The 23,635-nt window shown below is 42.2% G+C and overlaps 1 protein-coding gene across 2 annotated transcripts; it reads left to right on the forward strand.

Moving 5' to 3' along the window:
- The first annotated feature begins 1,034 nt into the window (after positions 1–1,034).
- LOC126568142 (pantothenate kinase 3) lies at positions 1,035–15,506 on the forward strand. 2 transcript variants are annotated; one of them, XM_050224567.1, is made up of 6 exons: positions 1,035–1,096; positions 11,535–12,219; positions 14,067–14,538; positions 14,625–14,924; positions 14,995–15,130; positions 15,306–15,506. In XM_050224567.1, exons 2-6 carry the CDS (start codon positions 11,787–11,789, stop codon positions 15,495–15,497), a joined length of 1,533 nt encoding a protein of 510 aa, XP_050080524.1. In that variant the 5' UTR covers positions 1,035–1,096; positions 11,535–11,786; the 3' UTR covers positions 15,498–15,506. The 2 variants fall into 2 exon arrangements, with proteins under 2 accessions (XP_050080524.1, XP_050080525.1); XM_050224568.1 differs by lacking the exon at positions 11,535–12,219 and having other exon boundaries at positions 1,060–1,096.
- Positions 15,507–23,635: the final 8,129 nt, after the last annotated feature.

A 23,635-nucleotide genomic window follows, 5' to 3' on the forward strand; every position in this document is an offset into this window, starting at 1 on the left:
AAATTTTTTAATATTTTAATGATTTCTGATTTCTGAAGTCTGATTTCTATAGAAAAACTTTCATTTTCCCGGTCTCCTCTATCCCGATTCTTCCTGCAGAATTCAACTACGCCATGTAGATGCACCCGTGCCAGCTAGCTGTCACAACAAACATGGCCATTCAGCGAAACGCACAGCAAGACGGATAAATATTGTAAAAATTCGCTTTTAAAGTGTGTTACGTGTTTGTAGCCGGTAGTAAGAAAGATTTTAGTGTTCATTCCCGTGAGAAGTATTGCAGCAACCAGGCCTAGGTAGTTAAAGCATCGAAAATCGACCGTACCGCCACGAGATACGAGTCAAATTTTACCGACATCATCGATCACTGGAGCGCGGCGCTAACACGGTGGCAGACAGATAGTACGAGCAGAAGAAAAAAAGAAGTATTGGTCAGTTTAATTCACGGAAAAACGTTACCCACCCTCAGTTTATGGTTAAGCAGATCGCGGACCTATTTGCACGAAACTTTCTCCAATTCGCTACTCGCTGCAGCGGATATCGTTTGCTAACCTAGCAGAAGGGCCACAGGCAGGCAGAACTGTTTGTTTACGTACGTACCAGCCTAATGTGTCTGGCGGGTGTAAGTGGTGGTGGTCGGCCCTCCTCCGTCTGGTGGTAAAGTAGAGAGGCAATCAGCGAAGAATGCAGTCGCCGTCCCTGGAAGCTAGTCGCACTCGTAGTAAACGATAATCAAGTGATCTGCGTACGTTTCCATTCGCAATGTGCAACGCTCGAAGATAGGACAGGCACGCTCGTGAATGGAGCAGTTATAAAGTATTCCCATATCAAAGGGTGTGTGTGTGCGTGTGTTTGTGTTTAACAGCAGAATTACAACAACCAAAATACCGTTCCGTATTGAAGCAAAGTCAGGAAACAATAGTATTTTAATCTAATCCCTTCGTCACACATCATGCGTATAGTGAGCATTTGATTGCAACAAAATCGACGAGAAAAATTCATCCTCATTTGCGCAGGGAATTGCCAGGTTTTACCATTTAATGCACCATCATGGAGAGCAGCAGTGAAGCGACAGGCAGCACCGAAGTAGTACGCAAAGGTAAGTGAAAGTTGCATTTTATTGTGAGATATTTATTGTTCAACTTTGTTTTTCAAGAAATCATCCTCACATCATCCTCATTTTGCGGTATGGGCTTGAAAACGGGGTCAGCGGGACTTGTGTGTTAATTGCCCGCTTCCCTGAGCGAACAGTTGAAAAGAAACGAAAAAAAATCGGCAAGAATAATTGATGATCGTATGTGATGATGGTTAGGACAAAATTTGGCACGTGGCAGAAAACGAAACTAAAAGAAAACGTATCACCTTCAGAATCCATTCGTGTGCGTACTCCCACGTTGATTGTACTGAGCCTCATATTACACACAGATTATGAGAACGAATGTACTGGAACTGGATGCGAAATGTGATGCTTAGTGCGCACTCCAGTTTCCAGCGCACTGATAAGCTGCAATCATAAATTACATCCACTTATGAAGTAGGTATCCCCAATAGCACGACCCCCAACCCACACACCAGGGTCGTTTTCCACGCAGATTTTGACCGGCGGTTGTTATCGCTCCAGGTTAGTTATCTTGCCCTGTTACACACCGTCACTCCAATCGGCACTGTGAGTTTTGCAAACTCAATGGAACTCTGGTTATTCAATATGGAAAAAAAGCAAGACCCCCGCGAGAAAAGCCCTTGAGAAAATCGTGGTCCGTTTGAAGTACTGCTCGGTTCAAGTGGTACGACCAACCTCTGGAGAGTAATGATGCATTAGAAATAATTATCATTCCTCTCGCTTTTGTTGGAAATCGTCATTGCTGTTTTTTTTCTTTCTACCCGATGTCTTATCGGTTGTCAAACGATGTGAGTTTATTAATTTGTGTCGATCTAATGAGTGTAGATCGTTCTCAATTTCGTGGGTAGAAATAAAAAAGGTGCAATAAAGTTCCTCTTTGATAATGGAACAAAGATTATCGGTCAAAATAGGGTGAATAATTTATTGTGAGATTTATTAGAGTCTAGCATGGAGAAATGTGCGTGCTGAACTGTTGCGTTGTAACGATCCTTCCTTTGAAGTGAAGTAAAGTATAAGTGTGAGAAGTGAAGCACATCTTGAACATTAAAGGGTTGAATTATTAGCCATAGTCATACAAATTTTGAATTAAAATTGTCAAAACAATCCTTGTTTTTCAAATATTTCCCTTCGTCCATTTGCAAGATCAAGTCAAGTTTTTGACCATCCGGCTGTTTGCCAATTATCGATTTGCATGTTGGTGCTCTGTTCATCATTATCTATACATCTGACCTTGGTCCATTCATGTAGATTTTTACTGGATTTTTACAGGTGTTGATGAATCACCATTTTAGTGTCTGGTCAGATATTGTGGTCGTTTTACGTTCAGTGCACGATTCAACCTTATCAGTTAGAGTTTCCTTCCGGTGTATTAGTTGTAATATCTTAGCAAGAAAACATGGAACCATCTGAGATACAGTGTCTCCCTCGTCATTTATCAGTAAAATAAATTCAAGTAAGGAAGAAATGGCAGACGCAGAAGGTTTAAGCTTGAGTTGAGCTGCGACCGCTAGCAAAAACTACTTTATTTGTAGAAGCAAAGTTTCCTAGTTGGTCCTCTCAATTTTGTTTTATTACTCATCCGGTGATGTTGACATTTAGACCACTAACTATGAATGTTCTGTCTATTGTTCATCGCACCCATCACTCAATCTTACAGATGCAATGCCTCGTCTATTCTGGCCGTGTGTTCTTTTGTCATTCCAGCAACAAAGTTAGCCCAATAGGGGCCTGACAATCTGATCCTATGCACAAATAATACAGGACTGACCCCGCTTGGGATAACTTAAGTAAACGAAGTAGTGTTGGCAGAATCAGGACTCGGAAAATTAAAAGCTCAGATCCGATCCGAAAGGGATTCGATTAGGATTCTGAATTGTATCTGATTCGATCCAATTGGGATTATATTATTGTATTTGGAGCTCTTGCATATTTGTTGTTACAATAAGATATAATCAGCAATACGGCCTGGCCGTCCCTTATGAATAAAAAAAAAAAAAAAAAAATAAGATATAATCAAGTATAAGGTTTAGGTAAGTTTCATCGTACAGTGGCACTATCTAGACTATCTGTCCAACTCGTCATACTTCAAGTAAAAATTATATCATCAGACCTTATTACGAAATCCATAAAAAGGCTCATATTTTGAGCTATGTGTTTTATAAAACACCTGTCCATTGATCTGTGCTGTAACACATACCAATGTGCATCTGATCTCTAACCCCGTTTAACTAGTTGGAATTGCAGCACTTGTGCCAGTGGGGCGACCTTCCTCTAGAAAGGAATGGTTGTCGTTATAGCAAGTAAATCACCTTTGAACGCCAGAGGAGCTTCTCCCAAATCAATAAGATAGACCATCAAGTTAATAAGCCAGATGCATCCTCCGGGATATAAATTGTCTACACCTTTCGGCTCTGATGTAATATCTTAACTAGTAATCTGGACATGTTATGCGAAGTCACATAAACTTTGGACGATAAAAGACTGACAGGAAAAGGAAACTCTTGGTTCCTCCAAATTTTCTCCAAGATGAATGCAGGTAATGGGGCGCCATCTGTGACAATTCACGACATTCTCCCACCGTTCGTACAGGGTTGTTGAATTCGCCTACAAATGCACCAGGATCGGGTATCCAATCGGCTGTTGAGGACTGGCTATCCCACTAAATATACGGTATCCATAAGTCTAATAAACCATTGGATGACCGGTATGACCTAGCTGATCTTTAAGTCAAGATAGTAAGAATTTTGAAACAACACGCGCTACGTTGAACTGCAAGTATTGATAATTATCCATCCATGTTTAATTTTGTATCGATATTAATTTTTGACAATTAATTATCTGCCTCGGAGTAGACAATGTATGCACAGAAACTGTACAGAAATGTGCTAAGTTCAATATAATAATAAATAAAGTTCTTCAGCAGTATCATCCATAATTGCTATACTTCATCACCATCATCGGTGCTCGCCACTGACAGTTCGGAATGAACCGAATGAACAGCGACGTTTGAATGAATGGTCTCAGCTCTCCGTATCTGCGCAACAGCGTACGCGTACGCAATCTCCGTACCGCGTTGCTTGTCCAAACCGTGCCTCTTCAACGCTTTGGAGCGGCGCGCGCGCTCGCTCGGGAGAAAATCTGATAATCGGTGCGCAGCCAACAAACGCGAAGCCGCGCACAACTGCTAAAGCGACACGGAGCGACGAGTGTGCGTTTCAGTTTCTATTGACAACTGGATCCTCGCGGGTCGCACAAAACTTGATACGCTGTCGTTGGGCGCGCGTGTGTGAACGTGTGTCGCAGAAACTAGCACCTATCGCGAATTGGGGAGAATGATCGTATGATCTTCGCTGTTTGAATTTGCATAGGCAGAGCTCTGGAGGAGAGAGAGTGTGTGTTTGCCGTGCTTTAGAGGGTTATTGGTTTGTGAATGAAACACGTAAATTTTTGTTGAAGTTACACCGTTCGAGACGTGTGCGTGTATGTGTGGTTTGGTGGAAATACCGTGAAAAGAGAGGCCACCGTGATCCGTGCTAGACGCCCAGAGGTCATACTTCCCGGCCAGTGTATTTGCAAACCGCGTTAGTCGTCGTCGTAGTTCGTGCTTTGCAGGATTTTTTTCGCAGTTTCCACCGTAGGTGTCAATCAAGCAGATCAATTGATGATGACCGGTCGTGTCTTGGTCGTCAAGTGTCGTCGGGATGTGATAGCAACTGGCAGTAGTGCAGCAAGCAAACCACCAAAATGAGCTTCAAGAAATTGGTCTTAGTTGGGAAGATTGGTTCAAAAATATGTCGACGAGAAGGAGTGATTCGGCTAGAAAAAGCTTCTAACATTCGTTGCTATGCAACCGTCAAGAGTACCACCCTTGGAGGGGTTGCCATCCCATTTCTGCCAACGGTGTGTGTTTTTTTCATTGATGTTTAAATAATTATCAAGCGGGTGTGTGGTTGTGTGTTAACACTGGCCACGCTTTTCGACCATAAATGTGTGCACACTGCTTGGACGATCACGGTAAAGGTGGTTAGAGTTGCGGTGGAATCTGCACAACGATGTGCTGGCCACACGCAATGTTGCGATTCTCCTGATACCGCCTCCCATCGCACAATCTCGGGAGGAGCATTGTGTAACCGAATTTGGCGGTACTTTTTTCTGCGAGCACACCTCACCCTTCACGGCTTTCCAACGGTTAGGGGGGTTTGTCTTAGCGCCGCCATTCAGTCAGTCGACGCCAGGTCATTAGTAATTGCTTGCGGAATGTTGGTTGTGGTTGTGTGTGTGTGTTGGTTGTGGAGAGAGGGTCTAGTAGATTGGTCATGACTTCAATTTTTGCTTCCTTGTTGTTATGTGTACCACCGCTTGTGGTGAAGGGGCGGGAAAGTAGTTTCGGTGAGCGGGCATGATGCCCCACACCACCTTCAGATACCGCAGGTGGAGTTGTACAGATACACATGTACAATTTTCTCTTGCGAATGTCTCCACAATTCTCCAATCACGGCGGGATTTCTCTTCACTTAGCCAGTGTTTTGGCTTTTGATAAGTTGACCATCCCACGATCGACCATTTTGTTCGGTTGCCGAAGACGTAATGGCGGTGTTGCACTTTCGCTCTACAAAGGCCATACGCACGTGTGTGCGTGCATGTGTGGCCACGAACTGGAGCGTTAAATGGACGCGAATGTTCCAAAAGCCTTGTGTCCGAAAGTTTTGGCTGATGGTGCTGTAATACAAATGGGGTGCCATCTTGATCAACTCTCCCTCTAAGCCACAGGTTTTGCGTGCGATAAGAGCGACACGATCGCCCAAAATTGCGCCGGCACATTCCAGGCGCTGCGAGACACACCTTCTCGTGACGTTATGGAACACCGTCCGGAGCCCGTGGAGAGAGAGGCATTTTGTAGGTCAGCGCGCAAAAATCGTCATCAGATCGTGATCGTATGCCGTACGAAACCAGTCCGAAACATAGTTGCGGCGATCGAACGGAACCGGAAGTGTGTTGCAGTTTGTTGGTGGCCATTTGTTGCTGCTCTCGCTCGCATGTCCGACACAAAATGGACGAGAGTGTGTCCACGTGCCATGACACGCGTATGGACGCACACACGTTGGCCGTCAATGTCGCGTGTCATGAGATTGGTGCAAAGTTCAGTGCATTACCCTAGATTTTTTTTCCTTCTACTCTCCTAGAAGGTTTACCTTGGCCTGCCGGGGCCGTAGCAAGAGTGCAAAAATGACAAGCAGTCGATGTGAGCTTTTTTTTTTAATGGCGTGATCTTCAACATCTTATCTTATGGTGCTGAACAGGATGTGTGTGCGTGCCTTTGTGTGGTGGTCGCATGTCCGCGATCGCCCGAGCAGCGATCATCAGCATCAGTTATTTCCGTCATATCGGATATATTTTTTGAAGGTGTTTTGTTGGTGGATAGAGAGCGGGTTTTGTTTTGGTTTTTTCTCGCTGATCTTGTAGTATTGATAAAACGATCATTAAGAAAACCGGATCTGGGATGTTGAGTGCTTTGTTGATATTGGAATACGAATTTTTGGTTTTGTGGAGATTCTTTGCGAGCTTTGAGGATGCTTTCAAGTCTTTGGAGTTCATCAGTAAGGGGTAAACTTTCGATGATCTGCACTCATACTTGACTGACTATTCTTCTGTGCTTTACGCAGCAAAACTACTAATAAAAGAATCATTCGACAGGGAAACCTATTCACAAGGTTTGAACTTCTTGCGGGTAACTAATTCCTCAGCAGATCCATGAGCTCCTTCTTCTTGGCTTAACGACCTTCTAGGTCATGCCGGCCATCGAATGACTTACTATATTTGCTGATACCGCGTAGTTCGATAGTCAGTCGTCTACTAAGTTACTAAGTTATTAAGTATAGTTATTAGGTCAATTATAGAGTATAAGGGGATCGAGTAGTATGAGCAAAGTCCTCAGATAATACCTCAACTCTTTGTTGCTCGGGTTACTAAACCTAGATTCTTTACCTTGTTTATGGTGCATAATGCTCCACTGAGTCCCAATCGTAGTTATCCCCGCATGTCTTATTACCTCTCCAGGAAGTATACCTGTAGTACCTTGGCCAAAACTAAAGCCTCCCTCCATTTCCAATCGCCACACTAGATAAGATTAAAGCGATACGCAATACACGATAGTATGTTGGTGTGTGTTCTCCAACGAACATCAATTACGAGGTAGTTGTGGTGCATTTTTTTTTCGTTCCGCAAAGATTTATCGTCCAACGGTCAAGTAGAACCGGTGTGCAGATACTACGCCTTTGACGAAGGTGTGCGCTGTATGCTGTACCGCCCGACGCAACACCACTTCTTCTTGTGCGTTGTTTTGCCCAATAAAACACGTCTCATCGGGCAATGTTGTTGTGAGTCGCAATGAAGATCTCGCTAGTCAAAACATTAATGTCGGCCAAGCACGGGGGGAGCATTACTTTTTGCCAAAACTGCCAAACCAACACAGCAGCACGCGCGTACAAACACGGGTAGATGCTTCTAGTCGCTGGTAGTCGAGCATGATGTGGAGTGGAGCCTTTTTGCTGCCCATATCGCACAACCGGCACAACATTTGCCAATTCATGCCGATTCCGACACAATCCCCCCCCACTGGACCAACGCAAAAAATAAGCCGCTCATACTTCTTGCGAAGGTTATCATCATCCAGCACACCAAGCACAAGAGCACTGTTAACGAGTACATGCACAGCAACACGCTGATGGTCGGCTGAATGTGTGTGCAAGCCGCGCCATCTTCTCTTTCGTTGGTTGGAGGGTGTTTTTTTTTTTGTTGTTGTGGATGCGTTTCAATGGTCGGTCAGGTTGGTGAGGGATCTCTCCAGATTTCACAGACTGTTTGCAATCACTGCTGCCTGCAGCCCTTATTAGCCGATTGGTGGATTATAAGTTCGTGTTGTATTACGCTGCCACTGATTCGGAAGCCAAAGTGAACTGGAAAGTTCCCTCTCGTTGCTGATGATGATAAAGTTGGTTGGGATGGAGAAAGTTTGATTCTATAATTACAGTCTCGGCTCGTATAGAGATGAGGCAGATTTTGTGACCGTTAGAGCCGGGGATATACGTCGAAAAGTTCGACTGGAACACTGAGTAACGCTTCGAAAAAGGGAATAAATTGATAATATAGGAGAATTATTTGTTTCAGTTAATTAACTACTAAATATTGGGAGAAGCGATAGGTTTCGTCTATGTTATGTCGATTCAACTCATTTAAAATCTACTGATAGTCAAGGAAATGTAAGAACACAGTCACAAGCATGTCTATACGTATGCGACCTCATTTAATCCGTGCGTCGTTAAGGGCAGAAAGCTCAGAATATTGACGACGAGGAGTTCGCCTTAGCTGTCACCGTCGATCGGGAACTCATAAGTTACTTAAGCACCAACCTGAGCGAAACGAAGCCAAAACTCACCTCGAAACTGAACTCTGGAAACTAATTTCCATTTGCCCGGCTGTTGGGTCCCCGTGACTTGACCTAGCGCATTACAAAAAAGGGGCCGCTCTGTGCCGTTCAATTCTTTGCCCATTGGAAACAAGGAACTGTAAACAAACTTTACTGATGGATTTCTATTGCTTTAGATTTGCAAGAAGTTCGTGTGAGATAGTTCACACTTCGTGCGGAAATAATCACTCTCCAGAACGGTGTTTCCTGTTCACGTTCTCGAGCGCACGAGCGGCCGGCCAGCCAACCAATTGCCTTGTATGTCTTTTTTTTGCAGTTAATTACCTACCCAGCTTTCATTAACTCTTGTCTGCCGTGGGTCTGCTGGGTAGACAAAAAAAAAAAAAACACAAATTCCCAACAACACTTGCGTAGGATGGGCGTCCATTTGCGTCATTTTTAGCCAGCAGCCATTTTTCCCGTGGCTCGCACCAAACGTGTGCCATATTATCGCGAACCCCCAACCCCGCATATATATCCAACGTTCATGATTTAACCCTCAAGCGCACTTTGATGTGAGGTAAACACAACCGGCGACAACGAAACAAACAAAAAAAAAGCCAGGCAACTTTTGAATGCCTTCTAGCGAGGCTTCTGTTTGGATGGTGTCTTAATTGTTTTGTGTTTTTGTGCGCATACCGTGGAACCGAAAATCAAACAGTTTGTCCGTCTGCAGAGGGCAGTAATAGTGCGTCATATACATATTTCTATTGATAGAAGATGGATAGCGGTAGAATGTTTCGGTGTTCTGCATAATAAGTGCTGAAGGAGGATACGTAGCACAAGAGAAAAGATAATCATCTGTGAGCGATCGCTCGTGATCCATCGGTTTGATGAGCATATTTGAACGACAAGATAAGGTTTTGTTTTTTGGAATACGAAGACATTCCATACGAAGCTTGAATAACCTTCAAAAGATATTTAATAATTTTCAAAGATCTATGTATAAGGAAATGGATGTAGAACACAATGTCAATTCTTCATCGATACTGCAGTGTTTTCCGTGTCATTTTGAACGCATGGTTCAAAGGTTCAAACTAATGTTTTGAAAGGAAATTTAGAGTCAGTTGACATCAAACACGATTTTCAATTTATTAATATTTTGGATGGCTTCAACTCTCTAAAACGTTTCATTATTTCGTCTTAATTAATATTCGTGCAAATGTCGTATTTTATGTTTGAAAGCAAAATTTGCCCAGTTGTTGTTTTCTAAGGTTTGAGGTTAAAAATTCGTAAAATGTAATAAAATAGATAGTGCCTGAATTAAATCCAGTGGGATTTTACTGAGATGATTGATAATTTAATTTAAATTAAAATTACAAGCATTCCCGAGGAATTTTGGCGCTTTCTCATGATATACATATTGAAGATTGTCTTAATGTTGTTTGACTCTTTCTAGTCTTTTTGTGGCTATGTCCCGATGTTTATTCCCAGATATTTTTATTTTCTTACCGCAATGTTTGAACAGTTTTCTTAATATTATTTTTACAAAAAGAACTTTTTGTAAAGAACTTTACACAATTATTTGTACCGTAAGAAGATCAATTTCTTTCCAAAATTGAGAACATATTTTTCTTTTGATCGTATATATGTAATGGCTTAGATCCTTGGTCTTGAACAATTTTGGTTCTGGTTAAAATAGAAACTGAAACTCATCCAAAATTCTCCATATTTTGCACTCCCCTTATCAAGTGAGTTCCTTTATTTGAAAAGGTTAATTTTTCAACAGCTTCAGCGCAAACCCTGCAATATTTGTATACTAAAATCATCGATAACTCTAGTTATGGAGAATAAAATGTGCATTCTTGTCCGCTTTTATTTATATTTGCCCTCCTCTTACCTCCCATCATTGACGTCTACAAACATATCAAACCAATAAACATTGAGGCCTCTTTGTGATGTTAATCAAAAAAAGCCTCCAATTCGCGAGGGTTTTTTTTTCTGTTTTGCTTGATCATTCGTTGTTACTCCTTTCACACCTGTGCAAATGTGCTTTCCCAACCTTGACCAAATGGTTTTGCACACAACAAGCACACTCCATTCTTTCTTCTTTCGGTTTTGCTCCATGGTAAGATGCTAATGCTTTTTTTTGTCGCCTTATTCATCACTAGCTTCACGTCGTCCCGCCGTCTGTGGAGTGCGAGGTAGTTGATGAAACTCGTTAATTGCTAAATAATTCGTTTGCCGTTGACGTAACTCATCTGTATGATGAGTTTGCAACGTGAAGAAGATTGTACATTGACCCGCTGGGCCTTTTTTAGATGGGAGAAGAAGCTGAGTGATGGATTTATCGTCCTGAACCTATTAGCGCCGTATCGTAGTATACACACACACACACACAATACTTTTTGCAAACCATCATTGATAAGAGTGCAATCACTGGTGCTTTACAAATCCCGAAAACGATTGTGATAGCATCGATAAACAGTTGCTGCTGTGCAATGCACAAAATGCGTGCTCAGTGTCATGTCAAGGTCGATAAAAGTGAACCACAAATCGTTACAACGCGTTACGATGTTTAGCTGCGTGGAATCATTTAACACGTACGATCATCGAATGGCGCACGCACCAGCCCAGAGGTCTGTAAAGGAACCCCTGCAAGCTTTTGATGTGGAGTTGTTAATCGTTGCTTGCAACACCGATACCGCGAATGTTGTAGAATCGCTTCAGCGGAGTTGCGTAAGGTGGAAGCGCCATCTTTGTTCGTTCACTTTTGCAATATTGAGTACAACATTGTAGATAATGAAACGCAATCTTGATGACTTCCCTTTGTGAAGGATTTATCCAAAGTGAATGATAAGAAAAAAAAAAGCCAAGTCTTCTGCTGTTGCTACTGCCACCTAAATCCTACCGACACCGGACAAGAATTCGATTGGCATAATCGGTTACACCAACCCTCCCATGAGCCTAACGTAAGCCTTACAACCATCCATCTTCACTTCACTTTACCAGGTGGCGCTGAACGCTTACATCGAAAGGGGTATCCGTTTGCGTCAAGAGCGGGCCCTAGAACAATGGACACAGACGGACGCACTGGACGCACCGCTCGGTCCACCGCTCTCTAGTACTGTGACACGCTGGCTACTGTACGGTACCGTCGTGCCCTCCGTCCATTCGTCCAACTACCAGCACCGGCAATACGCCGCCGTCCATTCCACCACATCACACAGCCGGCACACAGTACGCCGACTGCCCAGACGCAAAATGTCTTCGGCGGAAAGTGGTGGCAGCGGTGGTGATGGTGTTGGTGGCTGCAGCAGCAGCAGCACCAGTAGTCCCACTGTGCCCTCACCGATCCGACGAACGTCCGGGCGGCGTGCTCGTGAACTCCATCGTACGTCGACGGCCACCTCGTCGTACTCGTCGGCCGGTTCCATAACCTCCATACTGTCCAGCCTGTCCTCGGTGAACAGTGCGAGCGGTGGTCATCAGCAGCAACATTCCCAGCGCAAACAGCGTCGTTACAAGCGACGAACAGCCAAGACAGCAGCAGCACCGGGTACAACCGAAACCAAAGGTGGTGAGATCACCAGGCGGCGTACGCGAAAAGCGATGGCCAGCAAATCGAACCCCGATACCCGGTGGACCGACGAGAGCCGGTCCGATACTTCAGAACATTCCATTGAGGGACCAGTGTGTAAGCATCGTTCATCTACCTTTTTTTCTGGATTAGTTTGATTAGTTTTTGTTGGACCTTCCTTCATTCTATTCGCTTATCGTGAGTTCTTTTTTTGGGTTGTGATAAGGCTTTGTTTCTTGTTGTTCTGTTTATTACTTACCATAATTACTATTATTATCTTCATCTAAATTGTGAAGGAAATGCTTCTTTTTACGCTTCAAAGAAACCCGATGGTCGATCAGGACCAGTGTGAGGATACATGTTGGTATCAAACTTCTTGGAAAGGTCTTACATCTCAACTTTATTCTGAAACCATCTATTGCGGTTGATATATTGGCTCAACTAGTCGAGACCAGAACTGGTCACACACATTGTGCTATATATTTATGTATGTACAATGAATAACAGGCTGCCGTAACCGCCATAACGTGAAATAATAGCTTATTTTAACGATTTTTTAGAATATTCTTTCTTGAGCCAGAGAGTCTTCCTGCTGCCATTATTTCTTGGCTAACGCCTCAGACTAAAGCGGTCTAAAGCTTGTCACTAAAGCTGTCTATGTTTTCCAGTTATTTCTTCATCGCTTCGGTGGTTTGAACTGCATCTATATCAGCAGCTTCTACTGTAACTTAAAGATCGTCCAGTAACGTCAGGAGGATGGAACCTGCTGTCCAATCTATGTTCTTCCTTATCTCCCCGAACAGGGATGATGTTGTAAAAGCCGTCTCGAATATTTGTGGAGGATAGAAAGTGCTAAACATTATTAAACTTTATCATTCTCTTCTAAATCTCAGGGATGCTGGAATGCAAATTTTGTTTGTATCGCTAAGCCATCATCCATAACTGATGCCGACTAGCATCATCTCGACGGTTCACCACGCCACTCACCTTTCATGTCTAATCAATCATAAATCAATCATCTTTCAAAAGCGGTCAGTAACAAACAGCCACCCTCTCCAGATTCCAGACTCCAGAAGGTATTCACGTGTTTCTCTAGCCATCATCTTCAGCTCATACCTAAGGGATACCTTCAGAATCCTGTTCACACACGGCTCGTGCCTTATGTTTTCTTTACACTCCATCCCAAATGTTGTGTGATCGACAAGAAGGGGGCACGTGCAGTGGGCCGACCAAACCGGTTCCGTGTTTAAATGTTTAGGCAGCGCACGCCTCCATGTTTATGGCGTGTGGGTCCGCTGTTCTAAGGTTGTCTTTTAAAGTCATGCCGCGAATCGTGTCGCGTATCGTTGTCTAAATCACTTTCTATCTGCGACTAATCAGCGGTGATAAGATTCAAAACCCAGCGCTTTGCTTGATGCAACCACTGAGTCCTTGATAATGACTTTTGAGAACATTCTCTGACAGCTGCGATGAGACCGGAGGGTTTTTGGATTTTGGACCTTTGCCTTTACCCGTGTAGCGGTTGCATGTTGCCTCCTCTCTGCCTTTCCCTGATAAGGGTGACGTTTCGAGTTCCCATTTTTAAAACAGCTTCTGTTGATAACCTAATCAAGGATTCCAATCGAATCCGATGGCGGATCATGTACCAGCACAGGTTCGAACACGTGATCAACCGTGCGCGGAGGTCAGCTGTGGTGTATGCTGATCAGCTGGTTTTATTTGACAAACGTTAGAAAAAAGAAACTGACCTTAACCGAACGATGCAGCGCCGATTGATGAAGAAGCAGCAAAGGCCGGCCCTATAGGTTGCATCTTTTTTCGGGGGTAGTGATAAGTGCTTCCTAGGAATATGTTTGTTGCTTAGTTTGGGGTTTTTGTTTCATTTCGCCGTACATTAAGTTTTGGAATTTGGAATTTAAAATTTGAATTAATGTTGTTTTTTTTTGTTTTTGCTCTGATTACAGCGATGCCATGGTTCGGCATGGACATTGGTGGCACGTTGACGAAGTTGGTGTACTTCGAGCCGAAAGACATCACGCCGGGTGAGCTGGACCAGGAGGCACGCATACTGCGCAACATTCGGCGCTACCTGACGAAGAATTCGGCCTACGGTAAGACGGGCCACCGGGATAGCCACCTGCAGATGGACGATGTGGTGATCCGGGGTCGCCGTGGATCGCTTCACTTCATTCGCTTTCCAACGTCGGAAATGCTCAGCTTTCTGAGGCTTGCGAAATCTAAAGGCATGGCCCAGCTGGTAACGACCGTTTGTGCGACCGGAGGTGGTGCGTTCAAGTTCGAGGAAGACTTCCGAGTAAACGTCAACATGAAGCTGGCCAAGTTTGATGAGCTGGATGCGTTGATCAAAGGGATTCTGTTTACCGAAACGCACAACAAATGTGAATGCTACTTTTGGGAAAATGCCAATGAAATTAGGTAAGTCCTGAGTGGTCCTCCCGAGATTCTTGTGATACGTACTAATGAAGCCTTTCCTCTTTTTCTTTTTCGGTTCGTACCTGCAGTAGTACGAAGAAAAAGTTTGACTTTAGTCAACCGTACCCGTTTATACTGGTGAACGTCGGCTCGGGCGTATCGGTGCTGGCGGTGCGCGGCCCAGACAACTACAAGCGCATCTCCGGCACGAGCCTGGGCGGCGGAACATTCCTGGGCCTATGCTGTCTGCTCACCGGCTGTGAAACATTCGAGGAAGCAATACAGTTAGCGACGAAGGGTGATCATAAGAAAGTAGATAAGCTAGTTAAAGACATTTACGGCGGTGACTACGAGCGGTTCGGGCTGCCCGGCGAGTTGGTCGCGTCCAGGTACGTGCGATAGGCGGAAGCAATTGGGAGTTCCCTGATATTAATTCCGAGGCTTTTTCGTTTTCGACAGCTTCGGCCAGATGCATCTCGAGGAAAGAAGGCAGAGCGTTAGCAAGGAGGATTTGGCACACGCTATTCTGGTGACGATCACCAACAACATCGGTTCGATCGCACGCATGTGCGCAAGCAACGAGAAGATCGAAAAGGTAAGCCATTTTTGAAAGAGCACGGCAGGACCGAGGATAAAATTCCATCCGGACCGTTCCCCCGTAGCGACAACTGCCAAGAGACCGTGACCTTATAGAAGATCGTTAAGCCAAAAAGAAGAACGATCGCATCTGCGCATGACGCCATTTGTTGTAATGTATCTCCCATTCCCAGGTTGTATTTGTGGGCAACTTTCTGCGCGTGAATCCAATCTCGATGAAGCTGCTAGCGTACGCGATGGATTACTGGTCGAAGGGAACGCTCAAAGCCTTGTTCCTTGAGCACGAGGGCTACTTCGGTGCTGTCGGTTGCCTTTTGCAGTTCAACGGTGAGCTGCACGCACAAATCGGTGATTTACTTACTTAGATAATAGGTTAGCGGTATGAAAAAAGCCACCATCAGCCGACTAAAATCCGGGATGTATTTCGCTATTGGTTTCAATTGGCGCCTGATGACTTGTTCTCTTCGTTGGTTCGTTTTATAGTTCTCGTAAGGTGGTAAGGAATGGTACACAGTTCGAGCCAGCAATAAACAGGCCGGAATTGGCTTTACAAAGCTATTATATCCCACCTTCACACGCTCAGATGGGAAAAGAAAAATCCTGTACCCCGACTACTGTAAGCTTTTCTCAATCATATTGTCCTAGACGATTAAAGGAATCTATACGAACGTTTCGAGGCAAATAGTGTAAGAAAGCATTGCTACAATGCTGACAAAGGGGTTTTAGGAACACACATGGTTCGAAGAGAACAAGAAATCCAGCATCATATTTAAATGATGAGCCCTTTTAATGCAACACGCGTATCCGTCGGTTTGTCCGTTAAAAATGAGCTGTGAAAAATGGCACGTGTGACTAAACACAAATATCAATGAAAAGCACGCAGTAGTAAATACTTTTTTTTATTTTCCGTCTCCATTGTACTGCGTTCTTCCGTTTAGAATTGTTGAGGGTTTTTAAAGGTACACTAACAAAATCGTGCACTCCCCATGACGATGGTTCGACGAACATGTCCCCCCAAAATAATTTACATCGAGTGAGATTCCTTAGGCACAGGGAGCAGCAGCGGATCGCCACTACACATGCTCATAATTAGGCAAAATCGGAAATAATGGTAGAGTTGGTTAGGTGTAGTGGTGGGTAAAAAGCGAAGACTAGAGAGTTATATTGGCAAACCCGGGTGGAGATAAGTGAAATAAGTTAAAAAATGATAAGAAACAAAACGATAGCTAGATTGATAGATGGGACTGGTGCTCATTGCAAAACACACAAACGCATGGACTTCCCTTGTGGTCTTGTGCTTGTTTGAAGGTCAGTGGGATTAATGTTATTGCTACTTTTATTAATATTATTATTATTATTTTATATACGTTTAGTAGAAGTTGACCAAAACTGAATTTGGCGTAGCTATAAAGTTGAGTTCAAAACTCATAAAGGCCACCTTTAAAAACTTTGCTTTCAGGAGAAAAAAAAAACGTAGAAACGAAACGAACGTGAGAGTTAAAAAAGCGTAAAGGTTTTAGGATGTAATTCGATTTTTGATCTTTTCTTCTCAGACTGCTAAGTGACAAAACAAAAACAAACGGATAGGAGAGGAAATATGGAAGAGAGAAGAAGAGGTTTGGAAACGAAGGAACGAAAATGGAAAATATGGCCAACCAGCTAGCTGCTACTTTTTACACACAAACAAAATCTTACAAAATAGAACAAAATATTAAACAACGGAAAAGAAACGTATCACGTGATGGTGGTGGGACTGGTTCAGTTGACGCCGCCGGCAGCTCAACCTAGAAAAGCCTCAAAATACGCCTAAATGTGCTATACCATTCAGCCAATATGCACAACAACACAGCAGAAAAGATGGAAACGTACGTGTGCAGGTGGCGAACGTATCGAAAACGATAAATTTCAAAGCAAAAGACAGTTTTGGTCGCATTCGATCGAATTGCTAAGAAAAATTTTCCACTATTGCTTTATACAGTTAATTCAAAACCAAATGAAATATATACATATACACAGCGCAGACAACACAACAAGAAAAAATACAGAGGAAGGTTGAGAGTGAAAATTGAATGATAAAATCCCGAAACGATTGCTGTCTTGAAGCTTAATAAGGTGCTTATTTAGAGAGGATTTTCTCGTGGGCAGCAGAAAAACAGCGACAAATCTTAAGGTATGTATCTTTTTTTTTTAATTTAAATTACATCTACTTGATGAAAGATTTATATTTTTATTTTGTAAAACAACTCATTTCATTTCAGTAACATATTCCAAATAGATAGTGGGAAACTATCAGAGGGGATTTGTATACGGAATATCCATTACCAAGTATCATCTTCACCATGTGTTCACCCTAGAACGTGCTAGGACTTGGGTATTTGACTCGACACGGGTCTCACCTTTTCTCACCACATTGAAAACGTGCGGCTCGTGATTTCTCCGATGCCTTTTGTTTGAAGAGTTTGAACTGTTCAGTGATCCGATCGGTGTTATAGTATTGCTCGATGATCTGTTCCACATCAGCAAAATCCACATTGATCGAATAGAGTTATTAATCAACCAGCATCCTCTGGTTCAGTTCATCGAATGAAGATGTTCTTCACTAGGTTTGCCTTCTGGAAAACCATTTGTGATTGATCATCTACCCTGCCCTGTTACGACGACAGATGTCGTCTGCTTGGCGTCTCTTGAAGATCGCCGTTCTATTGCCCAATCCTGATATGTTACCACTCTTCTCCTTGATAGTATCCATGATCCAGCTTTGCTCAGGAATATTTCACTGCAAGTTCCCTACCGTACCCTTCGTAACCGTCCCTGATTTTATGTTGTCATACGTCGCACTGCGGTGGGTCGTAAAGTTACACTTCTCCCATTGCTTAATTGATTTTAAACCCGCATATGGCAGAGCAGCCAGGGTAAAACCATTTCTTTTACTTCTTGGCTTAACGACCTACTAGGTCACGCCAACCATCGAATGGCTTACTAGATTTGCCGATACCCACGTAGTTGGATAGTCAATCCTCCCGATGGAGGTACGGTACGGATGGGATTTGAACCCCGGACCTGTCGTTTAAAGAATGTTAGTCTACTGGGCCGCACAGCTTAAATAATGAAAGTATAAAGCAGGTTAGGTAAATTAAAACAATCCAATTTGACAATGAAAATTTAGTATTCTTTCTTTAGTAGTACCTTAAAACATATTAGAAAAGATAGTTAATGATAAATCATACAATTGCTAAACTAACCAACAAGTATTGAAAATTCCCGGAATTTCTGGTGGGCGCATAAGAGGAGCTGAACTCAGTGCTCTAAATTTCTAAATAACTAGAAGAAAGATTACTAAATTTCATTTTCAAATTGCATTGTTTTAATATGACTAACGTGTTTTATACTTTCAATCTCTAAGTTGTGCGGCCCGGTAGCCTAACGGTTTTCAAACGGCAGGCCCGGGGTTCCAATCCCATCCGGATCGTTCCTCCGTAGTCAGGACTGGCTATCCAACTACGTGATATCGGCAAGTCTAGTAAGACATTCCATGTCCGACGTGATCTAAAAGGTCGATAAGCCAAGAAGAAGCAGCAATTGTTTTAAAGTCGTTAGATTAATATGTCTAGGTTCACTTCGAATTATCATTTATTTATTGATAAACTGTTTGAATATAAAATATTCACTAACTGCATTACAAAACCAATTTTTTTTAATTTAATATTTGAATACGTTTTATCTGTTGCTGGTTTCTCGTGCCATATTTACTTCCATTATTATTTCGGTTTATTTGCGAGTTGCTTAAGTATTTTAATTTATCATTTTTCTGGTAATATATCGAAGTAATTGTAGCTGATCTTTCGGCTTAATTACTTGTTTTATATATTTATATAATTATTAGTTGGTGAACTAGTGTCCGTATTACGGTCCACAATTAGCATTTGCTGCTGATTTTTTAAAGTAAAAAAATTTATATTTCTTTTAGTTATTTGTTAAGATGAAATATGAACTAAAATACGAACCCTTGCTTCCCTTATCATAAATCCGCAATTGAGTGGAACCGTCGTACAACATGAGCACCGCAGCAGCAGAACTTGTTGCATCCCATTGTGGCGGTTGCATCGGCGAAACAACAACCCCAAACAGACCCCAAAACCGACACCCGTCCAAAACACTTCGACAACCGTCCGCACAATTGCAATCGCGAAAAAGGGGAAAAGGCCCCCAATCTCAGATAGGGCCAGTGCGCGAAAAAGAGCCACCAATTGTGTGTATGTGTGTATTTGGCCATTTCTTTCCCCCATTTCGTTGTTGTTGGTGCGTACCCAACATAAATGGGGGGTTTGAGGGGGGATGATGGTAGATGGCTGATACACTAATGCGAGAGAATGGTATGCTCATATTTACGCACACACAAATATCCGGCGGCTCCCATCGCTCACGGATGACGCGCGAGCAGCAGCAGATCTCATTCACTGTTCGGTTGCCGTTGTCGGTGGAAGCGCTGGTGTGTTAACACGGGCTGTTTTTTTTTTTATTCTTCTCGTCTCTTCCACGATACCTCGGATTGGATTCGTGTCGATTTTTGCCATCCAAAACTGCGTCATCGTTCCGTTTGTTTCGCGCGCCCGTACAAACCCAAAGCCAGGTTCCAGGCTCAGCAAGGCGAAGGGGTCTTGTCGATTGTTTCGTGCCTCGAAGGCCATTTCCCGCGCGCGCGTTTTCCTGTCCCCAACCCAACCTCATCCCTTCCCTTCGTTTTGACCCAGTGGGAGGAAAGGGGGATGGAATCAGTGCGTTTGTGTTGTGGTGCTGCTGTTGCTGCTGCTTTTATGCACTCGATTTAAGCGAAAAAATACCCCGGCCGGTCCCGGGGCACACACATTGCGTGTTGTGTTTGATTGAGTGTGCGTGTGCGTATATGCCGAGTTCTTCTCGTGCCGTTTGTTTTGTGCTGCTTTTATTACGCGTGCATATTTCGCGCGTCTGTGCATCGGCCGGGTTCGCGGGTGCATCCCTTTTGGTGACGACGGCTACGCGAATACCCGCGCCGTGTCGTGTGTGTTTGTGTGTCTCAACCGTGTCGTTCCCGCGTGAAGGTTCTTTCAAGTTTGTTGCCCTCGGGGCCGATATCTTCCACCGTTGGTTGGAAATCGAAGAAAATTTAACGCTGGATGCGCTGGTGTGTTTGTGAATGAGCAGATTTTATGCAGATTACTTGTTTGAGTTGGAGTTTAAGAAGATTAATTGTGTTTAATTGATTATTAAACATTGAGTAATTTTAAAGTGATCCTTTTATTATTTATTGTAATAATGACCTATGTTTGTATCATTTGCCAAAATTTGTTATCGACGATGGATAATAATTTATCTTAAAAATGTAATGTTGTACTTGACCTATTTTTGTACCTTTTGCTAATTTTTTTTTCACAATAGTTTCGCATTCGATGTAGATAATATTTAGTCTCAAAAAGCTACTGTTTCTCTTGACCTAATTTTGCTCAAATTGTTTAATATATTTTGTATGCATGGCGATAAGATTTTGTCTTAAATAATTTGTATTTTTCTTCATCTATTTTTGTCACATTTTTCTCTTTTAATTTTCCTTAATTTTTCTACATAATTCTGCATATCTTCTTCTTGACTTAACGACCTCTAAGGTCACGCCGGCCATCGAATGGCTTACTAGACTTGCCGATACCACGTAGTAGGATAGTCAGTTCTCAATACGGGAGAGGGGGCGTTGCGGATGGGATAGGAACCCCCCGGTCCTGCCGTATGAAGACCGGCGCTTCTGTCGCCTATACCACCGGGCCCCAAAATTCTGCGTATATGAAGATTATATGTTTACATAAAAAATCCAGTGCTTATCTTGACCAATTTTCGTTTCATTTGCCTAATTTCTTTAGCATAATTTGTTACTTGCGAAGATAATAATTCATAGCAATACGACCCTGCTGTCCCTTAAGATAAAAAAGATAATATTTTGTCCCAAAAATCAAGTATTTTTCATGGTTATTTTTGCATCATTTGCACAAATTTTTAAACAATATTTTTACATACATGAAGGTTGAAGCTTGACCTAATTTTTGTATCCTCTGCTAAATATTTTGCAGTAATTTTGCATTCATGAAAATACATATTTTTCGTTTGAAATAATTTTAGTGATTTTCTGAACTAATTTATGCAAAATTTTCTCAATTTTTTACATTAATTTTGCCTCAATGTTTTGTGTTTGTTGACCTAGGTTTGCATAATTTTCTTTATTTTTTCTTCAAGCAATTTTTTATAAAATTTAATTATTTTTTTTTTTCCATTGTCGTTGAACGCAATGCATCCAATGAACAGAATATAATCTACAAAAAATCTAAAATGGAGTTTAAATTCGATATTTTCTTATTATGATTATTCTTAAGAAAAGCTAGGGAAACTCTGAATGCCTAATCAGTCGTGTCATACGAACAATAACGCAATCCAACACTACAAAACCTTGTTTTGAGTGATCGTGGGAAAAGCTCTCACCTCTCATCGATAATTATATGTCTCACGTGCCAATTAGTTTGAACATTATTCGATTAAACATCGACTGCCTTGTGTAATAATGTGTAATGTTAATATTTACGCTTTTGCCTAATCTACATAGGTGTGCAAGTGTGGGTGTGTGTGTGTGTGGGTGAAAATTCCTTCCTCACGTGTATTTGTGCGAGTGCTCAAGTGAATCAGCCGTGTATATTTGTTATTATCGTGTGAAAATCGCCCACCCCCGATAAGGCCAAAGGGGTGCAGCAGGGCAATCGAAAAGCCGTAAATCCATCGCGGGCACATTGTCATCTAACAGCTGAAGCATTTTCCTGCATGTGTTTGTGTGTCCCCTCCATTACATGCGGGTGCGAAAAAAATGTAACGTGAGCGAGTGCATTGCCATTGCAACAGCAGCTTCCTTTACTCCGATCGTGGCTTAAGCTTAGCAAAGTTATTACAAATCAGTTACAACAAAGTGAAAAGTTTGCGTGTGCTTGTGTGACAAAACCAGCAGATTCGTTGCCGAAAAAGCCAGCCAGAAAAATACAGGGTAAGTAGGTGTAGATTTATGTGCGTTCGAGATTCCTCCCAAAATGGTTGCCCACTGTCTGTCGGTCTGTCTGTCTGGGTGGTGTTTCTTCAGGTGACCTTCATGAGCATGAAAACGCGATTTTTAGATAGGGTCTCAGAAGACAAGCACTCTCAAGAAATGCTTTTTTCTGCCTTCAGAGTTACCATGTGTAATAAAAGCTCATTTTAGATAGGACTCGAGGAGCTTGCGAGGGACAGTAAAGTGATTTGCAAATAATTTTCTTTTGATTATCGAACTTATGGAATAGCACAAAGTATTATTATCCAAGAAAATAGTTTTGAAAATTAATTAAAAAATATTTAAATATAAAGAAATGAACCCCACATACAACCACATTTTACTCAACTTTTCTATTATCGTCACCCCGCACAAAGTGATCCCCAAACCCAACAGAGCAGCTTGTGCGGTTTTGGCTCTTATCGGCAGTTATCGAATTGGGAATGGTTGTTATCAAAAGTTGTTCGTTAGAACTTTTCAACCCGGCTGATTTTACCATTCCATTTCAATTAACTTTTTTTTTTGTGTTTTTCCAATAAAATCCGATGAATACTTCTCCCTCCTTTTTTAACGATTACTCCTAGGAGAAGACACTTTTGCAGACGCTTTTCCTTGCATTTTTCTTTAGCCTTTTTTGACCTGCAATTTCCCTCTCAACGCGGAATAAAGTCACTCTCTAGCTCTCTTGGTTAAACGGTGTACCGACCACCGACCTTGTTGGCCCATTTCCACGACCTTGTACGTTCAAAAACTCTCCATTTCCCACTGGTACAGTGTTCTAAGACAGTGTGTGTGTGTGTGTGGTTTTGGTGCTGCGTTCATTACAGCAATGTAGTCTGTTTTTGGGGAAAAAGGACATAAACTTTGTCCTTTATGAGGATGGTTTTTCTTTTATGGGATAGCAATATGGCCATTTTTCCATTTGAATTACACACTTTTCCATTACAGTTGGGATGTATAAAAGAAGTGCAACACATTTCATGAATGTTAAAAGATTCTTTTTTCGACAAGGACTTGACATTCCTTTTTTGGGGTGGATTTGGTTTGCTCTCTGGTGCAATTCTTCTTACATAATTACTTTTGACTTCTCTTTTATCTTCACTCATTTTCTTTTATTTTAATTTAGTACTTAAGCTTATACTCCTTTATGTTGTTTCCATATTTCGTTTCTCATTCCTTTATTTTAAACCTTTTTTAAACTAAATTTAGAGATCAAAATTGTCTTTAAAAATTTTGAAAAGTAAAAGGAAAGTTCATGTGATGAACTTATGAATCGTTTCGACAAAAACAATTTATTTAGTATTATTTTTCTACTGTCATTTTGTCATTCTTGTTACCTTTTTGTTTTCTTTCTGTTTCATAGTGTTAGTTTTGTCTTCAACTATTTTACCTTTTCTTCAAATTTATTGA

The sequence above is a fragment of the Anopheles maculipalpis genome, chromosome 2RL (assembly GCF_943734695.1).
Source record: "Anopheles maculipalpis chromosome 2RL, idAnoMacuDA_375_x, whole genome shotgun sequence".
In the NCBI taxonomy this organism is placed as follows: Eukaryota; Metazoa; Arthropoda; class Insecta; order Diptera; family Culicidae; genus Anopheles; species Anopheles maculipalpis.